At 47.8% G+C, this 16,768-nt stretch overlaps 1 protein-coding gene and 1 long non-coding RNA gene across 3 annotated transcripts; one reads left to right on the forward strand and one right to left on the reverse strand.

The window, feature by feature from the left end:
• Positions 1–9,610: 9,610 nt before the first annotated feature.
• On the reverse strand, positions 9,611–13,776 carry LOC132326224 (alcohol dehydrogenase 1-like). 2 transcript variants are annotated; one of them, XM_059844160.1, is made up of 9 exons: positions 13,613–13,774; positions 12,615–12,713; positions 12,016–12,157; positions 11,825–11,912; positions 11,492–11,711; positions 11,104–11,364; positions 10,688–10,817; positions 10,241–10,379; positions 9,611–9,850 (listed from the first exon to the last, which is right to left on the reverse strand). In XM_059844160.1, exons 1-9 carry the CDS (start codon positions 13,628–13,630, stop codon positions 9,826–9,828), a joined length of 1,122 nt encoding a protein of 373 aa, XP_059700143.1. In that variant the 5' UTR covers positions 13,631–13,774; the 3' UTR covers positions 9,611–9,825. The 2 variants fall into 2 exon arrangements, with proteins under 2 accessions (XP_059700143.1, XP_059700142.1); XM_059844159.1 differs by lacking the exon at positions 10,241–10,379 and having other exon boundaries at positions 13,613–13,776.
• LOC132326230 (uncharacterized) lies at positions 13,677–14,093 on the forward strand. The gene is made up of 2 exons (XR_009486172.1): positions 13,677–13,817; positions 13,937–14,093. It is a non-coding gene; the product is annotated as an uncharacterized LOC132326230 (long non-coding RNA).
• Positions 14,094–16,768: the final 2,675 nt, after the last annotated feature.

Consider the following 16,768-nt stretch of genomic DNA (forward strand, 5'->3'; position numbering starts at 1 on the left):
TGCCTGTATCAAAAGAGGTGGAAAGATGGTGGAATACTTGACAGAAATCTCTGTGGAACAGATGCTGAAATATATTTATGAGGGCTAAATACAAATCTTATCTTTCCTGGCATCAGCATTGTTATGAATTGAAGCAAACTCCAATAAGCTTAGTCCAATTGGAATTTATTAATTACAGCCAGCAAGGCATAGGCAAAATCAGCGCTGGGCGACAGGGGAGCCTCCGCTAGCCAAGGACTGCCGCACCCACTATTCGATACAGTCTAACTTTTATACTGTATCTCTTCTCGCTGGTGACGTGCCCAGAGAGTTCCCTGCGCATGTGTCTTCTTGTTGCGAAGGGGTCGTCCTCTGCTGGTAGTTGTCTGATGAAGGCTGCTAGTCCTCCCCGGCCGTCCTCCGGTCGACTCCTCCTCATCTAGTGGTCATACCTAAAATTCTAGAACTTATGGTTTATTGAGCAAGCATTTATTAAGCAAAAATATTTTAAGCAAGCATTTATTAAGCAAAAATATACTTGTGATTGTATGCAGTTTTGGTTACACGTGGTTTTAGGTCTAAGTGTTTTATTCCCTCTATCTTTAGCCCTTTAGTGAACAGAACATGAACAAAACACACCAGGTTCCACCACAAGCATCAGGCTTCTGTAATTTTTACTTTCCAGTCAGAGTCTGATATGAGTGCCCTTAATAATGACCCAACATTGCATTTCTGTCCCCAGTGTAAGAGTGTTGCAGTGAGGGAGGCTCGGGACCTTCAATACGAGAGTTCATCAAGCTTTGTTTATTGATTAGAGCATCAGACATTTCTGCACAACAAGTAATAAGCTCATGCATATTCTGTAAGCTAAGCAATCTATTGGTTATACTATAGGTATCAGTTCCTCCCCCTTACTTCTTCATTCCTTTCGACTTACATCTCCTTTTTCTCATGTCTCTCTCTCAGCTACATCATCTTGTTATCATACTACAGCTACGCTCAAGGCCACAGCGTTTTTGCAGGTGTAGGGACTCAGATTAGCTTGGTCCGGTACTTTTCCAATTCTCAGCTATCCAGAGCATGTCTACGTGGCCTTCTCATGTAATTAGCCCTGTTTTCTTTTTACACAAGCAATGTTTGATTAAGTGCAGTAAATATCATATTTTACATCATATTTTGTAAGCACATGCAAAAACAAGGCAAAACTAATACTATTAACAAGGTTATAATGCCTACTATGATTCCAGCTTTAACAATAGGGCATAGCTATGATTTCAGGCTTAAAGATTTGAGCTATCTATCAACACTAAAGTTTGATTCTACTTGTAAGTTTCTGGTTAACCTCCGCAACTCAGAGAGTTGGGAGTGAATGGACTGCAAATGGTTAGAAACGTTCATGCAACACATGCTTTCAAACTTTTTACAGCCATGGAATTCCCTTTGGTGTACCCACAGGGTTCTTTTACAGCCCCTCAGTACTACCCCCACCCCCTCTGGGCTGGGGAACAGAGGCAGAACTTTCAGGAGCTACTTCTCCCATGCCGCTGGGGCGCGCGGGGGAAGTCAGGCATTCTAAACTCTAACGGGAACTTCCAAACTAAACTCGAATCGGCCGCGAAAAATGATGAATTTGAGCCACTCAGCTGCGCCGCAATTAGTTTTGAGCTACGCCTCCCCCACGGAGGGGCAGGCTGGCGCTCCCCCCGCCCCCCCCCATCTCAGCTCCCCCCACAGGGGCAGCTTCGGGACAGTTCGAAAAACTCGGGAGGGAGTCCGAGCTGATCGCAGGCTGCGGCAGCCACTGCCGGGAGCGGCGGGGCCACAGGTGACTCTGAAGGCGGTTCCGCTTGGTGATCGCTGTTCTCAACTTCAATCTTCTTCACCGGCGTGGCGGCGAAGGCAGGGCCGCCGCGGGGGTCGGTGGGGGCTGCAAAGCCGGAGGGAACACATCCCCTGCCAGGCTGGGGACAGCACCTGTGTCGTCTTTTCCTGGTACCGGAAGCTGCAGCGCCGGCGCAGACAGCCGCGGCCGGAGCCCTCACGGGCTCTGCTGGAGAGGCGGCCGCGGGAGTGGTCGGCGCGGGCGGCACAGCGTCGACTCCCGCCGGCACCGCTGTGAATGCAGTTGCTGGCTGCGATGCAGAAACAGAAGGCAAAGGGGTGCCAGCAGCTTCTGCTCCCGCATGGGAACTAGATGTTGCTTTCACTAGGTCACTGCTCGCTAAGTAGTAAAGTTAGTGAGTCCCAACATGCTGGCAAACGAGAGTTTAATCAATAAAGTTCTCACTGGTTGTCCGCCTGCTGTAACAGGCTCTTTGACTTCTGTTTAGATACATTGCGGCTTGCAGTCTATATGCAAGTAATCTTGGGAGTTCTTTTCCCAGGTCAATATATTATAGTCCCCACTTTTCTAAAAAGCATAAAAAGATCATACACTGCTTGTCTCTTCATTACCTTTCAATCTAGTAGTCAGCGCTGTTGCAGCCCTTCCAAGGTGTCGGCAGCGCTTGTCGGCCGAGACTCCTCTGTAAGGTCACTCGGGGCGCGGAGACCACCAACTCTTTGCCTCCCATGCTGCTTCGGGACCGACAGGGATACTGCACTGGACTGTGGCTAGAAGGTTCAAGCCCTTTTTAGGGTCCCTGTTCAAGGCGCCATTTGTCGCAGTGAGGGAGGCTCAGGACCCTCAATATGAGAGTTCAGCAAGTTTTGTTTGTTGATTAGAGCATCAGACATTTATGCAAAACAAATAATAAGCTCATGCATATTCCATAAGCTAAGCAATCTATTAGCTATACTATAGGTATCAGTTCCCCCCCTTACATCTTCATTCCTTTCGACTTACATCTCCTTTTTCTCATGTCTCTCCCTCAGCTACATCATCATCTTGTGACACTACAGCTATACTCAAGGCCACAGCGTTTTTGCAGGTGCAGGGACTCAGATTAGCTTGGTCCGGTACTTTTCCAACTCTTGGTCAGCTACCCAAAGCATGTCTACGTGGCCTTCGTCATGTAATGAGCCATCTACATAAGTGGGCACCTGTTTCAGAGACAGTTTTTGCATTCTACTGTGAAGGACAAACTAGATCATATCCTCGCAGGATTTGTTAGCAGTATTGATAATTCACTATTCTAAAGGATGCCCTGGTGCTTTAATTTCCATAGGATCAGAAAAATTGTGTACCTCTTTCAAAATGATAGCAGTGTGAGGCAAATGAAGTAAGGAAAGTGGGAGTTAGATTCACCCTGATATATTGCACTTAGCAGAGATACAGAAAACAATTCTGACAAAGATCTATTAAAATGAGCAATTGATTGTGTTCACCCTAGTGGAGGAGAATGGCTGAGGGGAAAATGTTAAAGCAGACACCAGGACTCTTAGAGCAACTGCTGATTTTGAGTCCATGCTATCATAGAATGATGGAATATCTCAACTTGGGGGGGAGCCATTAGGAATATAGCCTTGGCTTTTTTTCTTTTTTTTGCTCAGAACAAATTCCTTTGTCAGACTAGCTGTGGTCATAGTACATCCTACAGAATTTCACTCTGCAATTACATTGCAGAGGAGGAATTTTCCTTTATGATTTCTGATAGCCTAGGTATAGCACTTCTAGCACCCACAGTGAGTGAGTGTTGGGACACAAATGCACATGTAATGTCTCTTCCCCATTACAGTCTGTACATTTCTCTGAGGTTGTTCCAAGATGAAAACTCGAGCAGGAGAAAAGAAACCAGACTAAGATCAGGATCCAAAGTGGACAAATATGAATGAAAGAAGGAAAAATTAGGAGAGAATAGTACAGAGCAGAGTAATGGGTCTATAGTAGATACCCATGGTGACATCAACATTATTTGTGGGCTCCTTGATTCTCGCCCAGAGACTCTTAAGTGTGCCATTTCAGCTCCATAGATTCCAACCCTTCTATTCCATGCGTGTGGAGAGTTTTGTGCAGGGCTGGCTTGAAGAGAAGGGCCATGGTCAGGCTGACTTGATTGTGCTAAGAGATATTTAGGCCAAGGGTAGCTCCAAGGGCAAAGTTTCCCTTGAGAACAAAGAAGCTTTATAAGAATGTGCAAAAAGAGATGCGAACGTGGAACAGAAATTGTTGCTTAACTACAGGAATGTAGAAGTTGTTAGTGATAACTCGCAATGACGAAAAATGCAGCCTAACCAATAAGGAGCTATGATTTTGCAATATGCATGAGCTGATTAACTAGTGTATTTAATCATGAGAATAATGATAATAAATTGAGACTTGCTGATGGCCACCTGGTGTCCGAGTCTCCCTTCTCCGACAAATGGTTGACCCCGACGTGCCCCTGTCGCTTTTAAAAAGAAAACAGGGGAGAACGTGCCACGGTCGGTGAAGTAGCGTTGGGGCCCGACGCAACCGGGTCGGTGTCAAACGACGTAGGGAAGACACCCTCAGGAGCTACAGCGGTGGTCCTGGGCCATACGTGCTGCCGAAGCCGGAGAGTTGCAACAGCGCTGACGATACAATGGACAGGCAAGCAGCATATGATTTATTTATTCACCACTTAGATAGGAGGGGGGTAAAAGAAATAGATTTAAAAAAGGAACTCCCGGGGCTGTTAGCTTGGGGATATGCGAAAGGTTGTTTTTTAAATCCGCACACGGTGCATGAGCTTACAGAATGGCGTAAGTTAGGAGATGTATTGTGGGACGCAGTTTTGGAGGACGATAAGACGGCAAAAAAGCTAGGGAAGGTCTGGAGAGTAGTGCATAATACACTGTTGAAGCAAGAATCAGAAAAGAGGGCGGCTAGGGAGGCAGTTGAGGCACATAAACGGAATGCTCAGTATGGGTCAGACAGTGAACCTCGAGCACCTGGCATTTCGCAAGTCGTGATACCTCTCCCTGGGGGGCCCGAGAAATGTCCGGATTTGAGCGGCTTGCAGCCCTCTGCGCCTCCCGCGAGTGAGATTCCGGATGCTTTGTTACAGCCCATAAATACCTCAGGGCGCGACATTCCAAAAGCAACCTCCTCGGAGCCAGAACCTGTCCCTGGGGCGCTTAGCGACCTGTGGGGGGAGATGGCTCGGCAGCGGAGGGAAGCATGGAATACCCTGGCTAAGCACGGGCTGGAAACGGGAGAGGAGGCGGAGGTAGATGCAGCAAGAGAGTGGGCATTTCCCGTGGTGTACACTCAGGGGGTGGACCAACAGGGACAGCCGGTGCAATTGGGAACGTACTCACCCTTGGATTGGAAATTGTTGGCTCAGTTGCGGCAGACAGTTAGTCAGTTTGGATTTAAGAGTGAGCCCGCTAAGCAAATGCTCGACTATTTGTTTGATACACAGTTGCTGCTTCCCAATGACTTGCGGAGCATTGTGAAATTGATATTTACACAACATCAGCAGCTGTTATTTAATGCACACTGGCACGGACGTGTTAATGAAGCCTTAGCGGTACAGAGGGGACCAGGAGACCCGTTACAGGGAGTTACGCTGGAGGAATTAATGGGGGTTGGGCACTATCGAAGGACCGAAGCCCAAATGATAATGGGTCCAGATAAGGTTAGAGAAGCGATGAGGTTGGTGCGGCTCGCTATGGAACAAGTGAAGGATAGCTCAGGAATACCTATGTATATGGGAATTAAGCAGGGACGCGAGGAATCATTTGGAAGTTTTATAGACAAAGCTGCTGCAGCTATTGAGAGAGCAGGGGTGCCAGAGTATATGCGCGGGGCATTACTTAAACAGTGTGCTTTGCAAAATAGCAATGAGTCCACTAAAAAGGTGTTAGCGACTTTGGGTGCCAACTGGACCATAGAGGAAGCTTTAGAGAGGATGGCTTTGCAACCGACGGGCTCGCAGGCTTTTTTAGTTAGTGCTATTAAGGAACTAGGACTAGGGTTGCAGAAACAGGCAGAATCCACACAATCACAAGTGCTTGCAGCTCTTGCTCCTCTCCGTGCTTCCACCGTGGCTCCAGCAACATCCGAATGGCAGCCGCGCCCAGACACAAGTCGCTGCCGTGACATCAGCGCCACCTCCTGTCTTCAACCAGCAACAACAGGGAGCTTGGGACTCGACTTGGCAGCAGCAGTAAAAGTCACCCTGATGACGACACGGCCCACTAAAATCCCCACTGGAATATATGGCCCTATAAAAATTGAAGGACAACCTTATGGAGGACTGTTGCTGGGACGATCTTCGGTTTCTATAATGGGACTGTTTGTGTTACCCGGTGTGATTGATGCGGATTATCAAGGACAAATACAAATTATGGCTTACACTCCCTTTCCACCGCTAACGATTGAGGCAGGACAACGCATTGCACAATTTATACCACTTCCACAGCTTAATAGGGGAGTGCAACCATTGCAACAGACCCCTCGCGGTAACCAAGGTTTTGGATTCTCTGGTTTAGCAATGCTCACAATGGACTTGCACAGCAGACCCAAAAAGAAGGTGAAAATAACCTATGCAGGAAATACAATTGAACTTTGGGGCTTATTAGATACAGGAGCGGATACCAGCATTATCTCCCCGGATAAATGGCCGAAGGACTGGCCTACCAAGGATACCACGGATACAGTTACAGGAATAGGAGGATTTACCCTAGCCCGAAAAACACCTCCAGTGACAGTGGCGATAGATGACCAACAATTGGTCACAGTTTTGTCAATAGTCACCTTGCCACCCACAGTACACTGTTTAATTGGGAGAGACGTGTTAGCACAACTTGGGGTTGTATTATCAAATGAGCACCCTTTGGGGTAATTGCCATTGCTTGGACTTTCCCAATTCCACTTACATGGACTACAAATACCCCTGTAATGGTTAAGCAATGGCCTTTAAAAAGGGAAAGTTTGCTACAAGCACATAAACTAGTGGAGGAGCAATTTCAACAAGGACATTTACAACTATCCACTAGTCCATGGAACACTCCTATTTTTGTGATTAAAAAGAAGTCAGGGAAATATCGTCTACTACATGACCTTCGAGCGGTTAATGAACAGATGGAGGCCATGGGGGCGCTACAACCTGGGCTTCCCAATCCCGCCATGCTTCCGCAAGATTGGCCATTATTAATTATTGACTTAAAGGATTGCTTTTTTACCATCGAATTGCACCCCCAAGATACTAAGAGATTTGCATTTACCCTGCCAGCCATCAATAGGGGTGGGCCAGACCAGCGGTTTGAATGGCGAGTTTTGCCCCAGGGAATGCGGAACTCACCTACGCTGTGCCAATTATATGTTGATGCAGCACTCCAGCCCTTGCGGGCGAGATGGCCTGATACCATTATTTACCATTATATGGACGATATCTTGTTCGCGCAAGCAACACCCTTTACACCACAGCAGCTGCAACAAATTCAGGCCACGTTAGCAGAATCGTCTCTTGTAATTGCTCAAGAGAAGATGCAACAGTCATCCCCTTGGAAATACCTGGGCTGGTCTATTACAAATCAAGCAGTACGTCCACAAAAGCTGCAATTGGCAACAAAACTTTCAACCCTTAATGAGGCTCAACGCCTTTTAGGGGACCTTCAATGGTTAAAACCTATTGTTGGAATCCCTAATTCATTGTTGGACTCTTTGCGGCCATTACTAAAGGGTACTGATCCAGCTACCCCAGTGACTGTTACTCCGTTGCAGGGTGCCGCCTTACGGGATATCTTGCGATGTGTTGAGAGTGGTTTTGTGTCTCGTCGTGAGCCCACCTTGAACATTGATCTTACGATATGGACCACACCTGATCATTTACTTGGGGCACTTACTCAACTTCAAAAGAAAACGGGGGAGCTAAGGGTATTGGAGTGGTTGTCCCTGCCCCTACAAGCCAAAAGGACAATTAATACAAAAATTGAGCAAATAGCAACATTGCTTAAGAAGGGGCGCACTAGAATAGTGGAAGTTACTGGAGTAGAACCTGCTACCATTTATTTGCCAATAAAATAGGAGGTCCCTGTTACCTTGGCAAACTAACACTTTTTGCTCCCAGTATCACAATAGTTCAGAATAAGACACAGGGGGGCAGACGAGCTAGGCGTGCTGTACACCAACTGGGGCCGGAATGTGATGACAGGGTAGAACTGTGGGACAGACCAACAACTATCATTGCCTCATTATTGACACCAGGGGTAACTGCAGCACATGCAATCACACAATTGAAAAAATTGGCCTGTTGGACAGGAAAACAAATTAATATTACTTCTGAAATATTGGGTGAACTGGTGACTGATGTCGACAATGTGAGACATCAGCTACTACAAAATCGTGCCGCAATAGATTTTTTGCTTTTGGCCCATGGACATGGGTGTGAGGACTTCGAGGGCATGTGTTGCCTTAACTTATCCAGCCATTCAGAGTCAATTCATAAGAAGTTGCAACTGTTGCGTGATAACATGAAGAAACTTACTGTTAATTCAAATCCTTTTGATGCTTGGCTGAGCTCCTTGGGAATTGCTGGCTGGCTTAAGAGCTTAATTATGATGTTTGCAGGACCTTTGCTTATTATAATATGTATTTTGCTTTTTGGGCCTTGTATATTGCAGTGTATATTAGCACGGATTAGAGCATTTACAGACAGCCTTTTTGAAAAACATGCAACCCTTCTTGCCCAAAAAGAAAACGGGGGAAGTGTGGAGAGTTTTGTGCAGGGCTGGCTTGAAGAGAAGGGCCATGGTCAGGCTGACTTGATTGTGCTAAGAGATATTTAGGCCAAGGGTAGCTCCAAGGGCAAAGTTTCCCTTGAGAACAAAGAAGCTTTATAAGAATGTGCAAAAAGAGATGCGAACGTGGAACAGAAATTGTTGCTTAACTACAGGAATGTAGAAGTTGTTAGTGATAACTCGCAATGACGAAAAATGCAGCCTAACCAATAAGGAGCTATGATTTTGCAATATGCATGAGCTGATTAACTAGTGTATTTAATCATGAGAATAATGATAATAAATTGAGACTTGCTGATGGCCACCTGGTGTCCGAGTCTCCCTTCTCCGACACATGCGGTGCCACCCCCTGCCTCTTCTGCCCTGCCTTTCCCTCCTGATGAGCCTGTAACCATCCAGCAGGGCACTCCAGCCCCAGGACTTGTCCCACCAGTTTCACTTATGCCAACGATAGCAAGTCTCTGGCACCGGGTGACAGCTTCCTGGTCTCCATTGCTCCTTCCTCAAGCTGCATTCATTGGTAATGAAACATTTTCACGAGTGGTACTTTGTGGCCAACACCTGTGAAGCCCATTGAGGGGTTCCCTTTCTGCTCCTTTCCTCACCTTTTGGCACACAATGCCACTGTTCATCACTGGCCAGCCTGGTATTTTCCCATTCTCTTTCCCAGACTAGTTTAAAGCCCTGTCAAAGAGCCCTGCTAGCTCCTGGGCTAGAACTCCTTTTCCCCTCTGAGAATGGCTGATCCTGTCAAGTGTCTGTAGATGACATGGTGAACGGATCACCCCACAGTCAAAATCCCAATATTTTTTTGCTTACACCAGCCTTGGAGTCATGCATTGACTCCATGGATCTGCCTGTTCCTACCAGTATAATTCCTTGTTACCGACAGGTCAAGGAAATCACTCCCAGTGTTCCTGATCCGTGTACCAATTGTCCCAAGGCCCTGGAGTCTCTGTTGATTGAGTGCACTGTGTCAGATGAGTTGGTTTAAAAACCTTTATTAGTAAAAGCATTTTCTTGGGAGAGACACCCTTTTATGCCCAGTCCGGGCACAGCAGGACCAGCAGTGACACCAGCACAGGTGAGCTCCTCGTTCTCTTCTCCTGGTGCCCCACAAGGACAGGTGCTGGTTGAGAAGGGCCCAGGCCCGGAGAGCATCTGCTGCGCTGGTCCCTCCGCTCGGCTTGGCCGTGTCCTTCAGAAGAGCAGGACAGTGCGGATACTGAAACGTGGAAGGGAAGGGAGGGTTGGCTGCAGCTCAGGAGCAGGCAGTGTGGCAGGCAGGTGTGCCTGGGGACCGGCCACCTTCTTTGTCATCCAGCCTCTTCCTGCCTGAGCGGGGCAGCCTTCAAATCCCTGCTGAGGGGAGCCCCTCAAGGGATAAAGCCACAGGATCTGTGCTGAGCTGAACCATGAGCAGGAGGGTTCCCTGTGCTGAGCATGGGCTCTTCCCTCTGGGCTATGGCAGATCTTGCCAGCACTCAGCTGTGAGGCCCTGCTTCCTCAAAAGGCTCAGGTGCTCTTTGGGAAGCCAGTGTTGCAGGCTCTGCCTCCTGGAATTTTAGGAGGAGGAGCTGAGGTTTGCTGAACCTCCTGCCGATCAGGGTCTCACCTTTTTCCCGCACGTAACAACTCAAATCCCTCGTTCACTTGAGCGAATGGTAGTGTGTGGGTGATCAGCAAGTCTGAGTTGAATTTCTTCTCCAAATAGCCAGAAACTAATTTGGGGATACATTCTCTCGGCTTCCAGCCTAGAAACAGGAGAGAGCAGCTGCCTGAGTAATGGGAGAAAGGCAGTTGTGGTAAGGTAGTGTTACTGTGAGGGTCAGGACTGAGTGACCAGTGCTGGTGCCACACACTTGTGAGAGGTTTTCTGCTCTTTAGGATGAGTGGGTTATTGTGCGGAACAGGTGGAGGATTTTTTGCATGTCTAATGCTAATGTTCAATGCAGTGCTCCTTTCAGTTGTCTTTTACTTGAAACGCCTCTTTTACTATGGTTTGTAAACTGCCAAGAAAGCAATTGCTGAATTATTTAGACTGCCTTCTTAAGTACAATACCTCCGAGTGCTGTCCCCTTCCAGGTACGCCCAGTCAGCAGAAGTGTGGGATTGATGGAAATCTCTGAATACAGCATCCCAGCCGTCACACAGATACCAGTGCTCATATTGCAGGAAGCCAAGGCAGCAATCTGATGGGACAGGCAGGAGAATGAGAGGAAGCCCTAATGGGTTAGTCATGGGAGCGCTCTTTCTGTGCAATCACCTGCTCCTCCCTGGTAATCTGAAAACACACATCCCCCCTTGTGGAGCAGACCTGGATAGCTTGGGGCCTCTTAAGATTCCTGCCATTTTCTGTCACAAAGATATTCCCAGCAGTGCAGGCAGCCTGTGAGGAACTTCCCTTGAGGTTGATTTTGTCCTGAGAGGAGGCTGTGATGATCTGGGAGGGAGGACAGGTGCCGAAGTGCCACCTACCATGGTGTCCTCGTGCCCGATGGCCTCAAAGGAGTAGTCCACACCCTGCCCGGTCATCTCAGTGAGCACCTCCTGGACGGGCTTCTGGAAGTCTCGAGGGTTGATGCAGTCGGTGGCTCCCAGCTCCTTGGCCGTGGCAAACTTGTCCTTGTTGATGTCCACGCCAATGATGCGGGAAGCTCCAGCTGCCTTGCAGCCCATGACAACAGAGAGGCCAACTGCTCCGAGGCCAAAAACGGCACAGGTGGAGCCTGGTTTTACCTGCACAGATGGGAACCTGTGAGTCTCCAGCAGCAAGAGGTGGAGGAGGAGGAGAAGGTTTCTTTTGCACAGGATTGGAGAGCTTGTCTGGGTGTCTGTGGGGTGCTGAACACGCCTGAATACCAACCTTGGCTGTGTTGATGGCAGCCCCATAGCCTGTGGAAAACCCACAGCCAAACAAGCAGACTTTGTCCAGAGGTGCTGCAGCATCTATCTTGGCAACAGCGTATTCTGGGACCACGGTGTATTCTGCAAAGGTGCTGACCCACAGGAAGTGATGGATCTGCTTCCCTTTGCAAGAGAAGCGGCTGGTCTTGTCTGGCAGCAGGTTTTGTGGTTCAGAGATACTGTGGGGGATATGCAAGTATTTGTATTTGATTGTCTGAAGCACTGATGGGGGTGTCAGATTTGTCATAAAGTACATCCCATGTAGGTTTAGGGGATGGCAAAGTAAACTTACTGGGACTTCAGGCAGTAGTTGGATTCAGGATTCCGGCAGAAGCTGCATTCCCCACACTGAGGGAGGGCAATGGGCATGACTTTGTCACCTGGAAGAAAAAAATATCTCATGTTAGGTGGTTCTAAGAATGCTGCCTGTGTGAGAGGTGATTCCTCGATATATGTGTGTGTGTGTGTGTGTGTGTCAGTTACCTGGTTTCATAGAGGTCACTCCTTCTCCAACGCTTTCCACAATTCCAGCTCCTTCATGGCCAGGGATAACTGGGAATTCTGTGTTGGGAAATAAGCCTTGCAGAAGGTGTTCATCCGTGTGACAGATGCCTGAGGCCACAAGCTATTGGGAGAGGAGCAAGCAGATGTCCAGGTCTCTATCTAACTCAGTTTGTGGAAGCAATTTTCTCAGGGGTGTTATGATGCCCCTCAGTCAGTGCTGGCACTCTGTGGCAGCACACAGAGCCCAGGCTGGGCTTTCCCCTTCTGCTCACTCTGAATGCTCCATGTGGCTTTCCTCTGCACTGAGCTGGAGGTGGAAGTGGAGGGGAGGCCACAGTGTGGGTACCAGAGCCCTGTCCAGCAGAGCAATGGCTGGAGGCAGGAATTCCTAAGTGACAGCTTAGACAGGAATTAGTCCAAAAAGGAGCCCCTGGCAGATGGTGCATTTGAGCCAAGGCAGCTCTGGGCAGTGAAAGCCTCTTGGAGGACACAGATCCCTGAGTTTTACTGAAGGTGTAACCACAAGAGGAGGAAATACCACAAGGAAGGAAGAAAAAGTTATTGAAATGTGTTTTTACCTTGATCCGGACTTCCCCTGCCTTTGGGGGTGCAACTTCCACCTCCTCAACAGAGAGTTTGCCCGGGGCCCAGGCAACAGCAGCCCTGCACCTGATAACCTGGAAACAACCGAGAGGAATTCATTGCATGGGAACGTTTCTCTGTAGCACACGGCTGGGGGAAGTCATCCTGCAACCCGAGGTGTCCAAACCTGGTGATGCTCAGCTGCACCTGAAACCAAGTGCTGTCCAATGAACACTGGCCTAGTTTAGGGTCTGAGGGAACCCCATTTGTGGTTTGTGACCCAAAAAGGATCAGGTGTAGCCTTGGAAAGTTACTGGGTTCTGATGGCTTTGGTGGATATGTCATAATATCCCCATGTATTACTGGCCAGACTGCGCTGTCATGAGGACTGCAGACTCTGCCCAGTGGAAATGGCCATGGAGAGCTTTGATGTCAGCCTTGTGACATGCTGGGCTGAAGGTGAGAGAGAGGGGTTATGGAATTGCCCCCATATGATTGGCACCTGGATAACATTTTTCCATTACCAGGGTTTGATTTGTGTGTGCCATGGCACAGACCCTTCCCTGATCAACTCAAAGCAGTTTGGCATCAGCAAATTGGGGCTTGCAGCCTGAAAAGGGCATTGCCATGGACGAGGTTGAGTGCAGGTGAGCGGCTGAAGAGGGCACCACTGAAGAGCTGCGATTGCTGCCAGAGCAGGAGCACAGGGCGGGATTGAGCAGGAGGGGATTTTTGAGATTAGCACCATTCCGTATTTTGTCTCCCGAGCCGCTGGGCAGGACCGAGAGGGAATGCACTACGGAATGCAGGTCTGGACATGTGCAGTTGCCTGAGAGCAGAGTCAGGTGAAATTGACAGGGGTTTGGGAGAGGTGGGGGAGTAAGGTTGGGGGAGCGGGGGCACACGGAGTGGTGTGCAGGCTGAGCCTTTTGCAGCGGATTTGGCCAAGAGCAGGCCACGTCAGGAAGGAGGAGGGGAAGTGCCTTGTCCTTACTTTTCCCGCAGTGGCCATGTGGTCTTAGCAGAGCTGTGTCTGTCGCTGTCGCAGGCTGGAGGGAAGCTGCTGCCTCGGCGTGTTGCAGGATCCCCCAGGCGTGGAGCGGGAGCAGTCCCGGGGCGTCTCTGGAAAACGCTGGTTAATGTGTGCTGGATGCTGGGCGGCACAGGGAATGCAGAGGGGAGGAGCTGGATAGCGGCAGGTTGGGAGCAGAAGTCCTCCAGGGAGGCTTTTATCAGCAACTCTGCCCTTGCGGCATTCCCTACCCCCTCCTGCCTGAAAGGCTCAGAGAGCTCAGAAAGATTGGTTTATTTCTTTCAGATGCTTCTGGCAGATGTGGAGGGAGGAGATCTGCATGACTTCTGGGGCTTCCTTGGCATCCCCTATTTGCCAGGTCGTAGCATTTGTCCTGGTGGCCATTCTCACCATTGTATTTGCAAAAGGATTAAAAATTAATAAAACCCCAAATCCAAATAAAGACAGTGAAGATGTGGTGTGGTGGAGAAAGACACATCGCTGTCTGGGTTGAAGCTTTACTGTCTGTGATACTGCAGTTTTTTTCAGCAAAGCAGTAAGGGGAATGTGTTTCAGGAAAGGAGTTTTTTTCCAAGGACATGTTTGCTTCACTCCTGTGTAGCCAGGTTTGTTGGTTCACACCCCCTGGGCTCTTCAGGTTTCCCCAGAGCTGTTTTCTGCTGAGGCATTGGAGAAGGTGAAGTTTAGGAGAGATAGGATGAGCGAGAGCTTATTGGAAGACCAGGCTAAGATGAGCACTGTGTGTGTCTGGGGACTGTTTCTGTGTTTGGGAAGACATCAGCCCCACATTTATGTGTTCAGTGGACTTCTTGCAGAGGTTTGTGTTGGTGCTTGCTATTGAATTTCCCACCCGTTTTTCATGGGCCGAGGGGGAGGTTGGAAGCAGCTGCAGGACTCAGAGTTGGCTGAGCAAGCCCCCAGCTCTCAAGTTCCCTGAACCTATCTCCAGCTCCAGGGATACAGCCCAGCTGCTCCATCCTGCCCCAGCAGCTCTCTGAGCTCTTGCACAGAGCATGGCCACCCTGTGGTGTGACAGTGGTCCCCGTCACATGAATGTTCTGCTTGGCATTCAGTTCTTCAGCCCGGCTGGTCAACCCAGCCTCTAGGTGAAGACATGCTCCTGTCTTGGAGATGAGCAGCTGGCTTTAGAGTAGACATGCACTTGTGGATCACTTCTGTCTGTATTTTAGGTAAACAGGGATGTTTAGCAGTTTTTCCCAAGAAATTTCTACTTTTTCATACATTTGTTTGCACACCTCTGGAGCTTCAATCAGACCATGAACAATGATGATGTATAATTTCCCAGGAATAAGGAATTTTAGAATGATGTTTTAAATATTTTCAGTATTCAGACTGGTCAACCTGTTGCATTTAAAAATAAATAAATCTATCATTACTTTGAGTATGATTTGCGTATGTTGTTAGAGCAAAAAATAAATTCACTTGTCCAGAGCAATTTTTTTCACTTGTCCAAAGATGTGATAATCCCTGAACAAAATACGGGCTTGTTGTCTCCCAGATATCTATGTAGCACAGTTCTTATTACTGGGATCTGTGGTCTCCATCTGATAACCTGGAAGCATTGGAAGGAATTATGTTGTGTGGGAATGATCATTTGGTTTTGATGCACTGTCAGGGAGTGTGATCTTAAAAGCATGTGAAAACAGCTGCACACTGGACCATGTGCCATTTCCTCCGGGAGTGTCTGGGTGGGTGGGGTGTGGTAGGAGAGCAGAAACATGGGAGTGCTCAGCTGTATGCGAAGCCAAGTGATGTTCGGTTAAACTCTGCCGTAGTTCAGGGTCTGAGGAAACACCATTTGTGCTTTGTCTGGTAGTTAGTTTGCTTCTTGGGAAATTACTGGATTTTTCATGTCTTTGGTGGATTTTTTTGTGGTGTCATCATGTGCTAGTGAACATTTGGTGTTGTGATGGGGCATGTGGTCTCTATTTGCTGCCAGGAAAGCTCCTAAATGGAGGCTTACACAGAGTTGTGCAAGAGCTGTCCAGAGCTGTCCAACGCTCCTGGGCCCCCCAGGAGTACCTCAGAGCCAGAGAGTCATTAGGAAAGGCCATCAGAAAACTTCTGTCCAAGCTATGCAATCACACAAACGAATTCATCTTCAGCTGAGTGTTGATGAGGGTCTGCAGAGCAAAGTACTCTAGGAATGTATGAACATTTTATTGTTTCCCAGCCAGAATATACTTCATTCCTCCATGTGAAGACAGATCTAGATGGCTGCCTTATAAAATATCCCTAATAAAAATTATTTAATGGGTTTATTGTTTTGGACTCCAGCAGCTATTATACTAAACATACCAACAGCTGGCATTTACTATGCTTGGCAGATGACAACCACAAAAATGGGCTTTGCATCATCCTGAAGAGGATAGAAGTGAGGTTTGTTGTACTTCAGCCCTTTTTCAGTGATGACTGAAGTTCACCTCTTGATTGTGTAAATTTAGTGTAAATCTATATGTGTTTAAGGTTAAACTGTAATCTCTTGATTCTGAAATCATTAAACTGTGATCTCTTGTCCTCTAATCATGAAACTAGCTGTGCCACTCAAAGACTCTTTCTGCTGACACAAACAGGTCAGTCATCCATGGCACAGTCCCCTTGCTTCACAGGCTCTTCCACCTGGCTGCCCTGCGTGTGAGTGCCTGTGAGCTCTGATTAGTCCAGGATAAAGATATGTAAATGTTGACTATATCTGCCAAGATAGAAATAGCCTCTGTTTCTTTTTCCACATTGCAAATTCAGGAAACTGTAAGATGCTTTATGTTTGGGTTGCTGCAAACTGTTACCACTCATCTGTTTCTTCCCATTTATTCTGTATTCATACTTAAGAAATTAAGGAGCCTTCCCATTGTATAATGGAAACAAAAAACAATACTTGATGCACATTTGTATTTCTTCACACTGCTTCCCAAACATCAGAGGCATTTGTATAAATTGGCCAAAGGTCTTAAACCACACTGATCAACAACTAAAACAACCTCAAAAAAGAGGCATAAAGGTAAAAAAAACCCCAAACCACCAAATACAAATCACAACACAGAACAACAATACACCCAGTTTTACATAAAATATTTGGAAGTGTTAATCTGGTAAAAT

This window comes from Haemorhous mexicanus, chromosome 4 (genome assembly GCF_027477595.1).
Source record: "Haemorhous mexicanus isolate bHaeMex1 chromosome 4, bHaeMex1.pri, whole genome shotgun sequence".
NCBI classification, from domain to species: Eukaryota; Metazoa; Chordata; class Aves; order Passeriformes; family Fringillidae; genus Haemorhous; species Haemorhous mexicanus.

Bases quoted from the DNA above. Each gene is read 5' to 3' on its own strand.
- LOC132326224 (XM_059844159.1), bottom strand. The intron at 11,712-11,824 runs GTAAGTTTACTT...TATCCCCCACAG, and splicing joins AACTACTGCCTGAAGTCCCA to TATCTCTGAACCACAAAACC. The intron at 9,851-10,687 runs GTATTGTACTTA...TCCACGTTTCAG, and splicing joins GAAGGGGACAGCACTCGGAG to TATCCGCACTGTCCTGCTCT.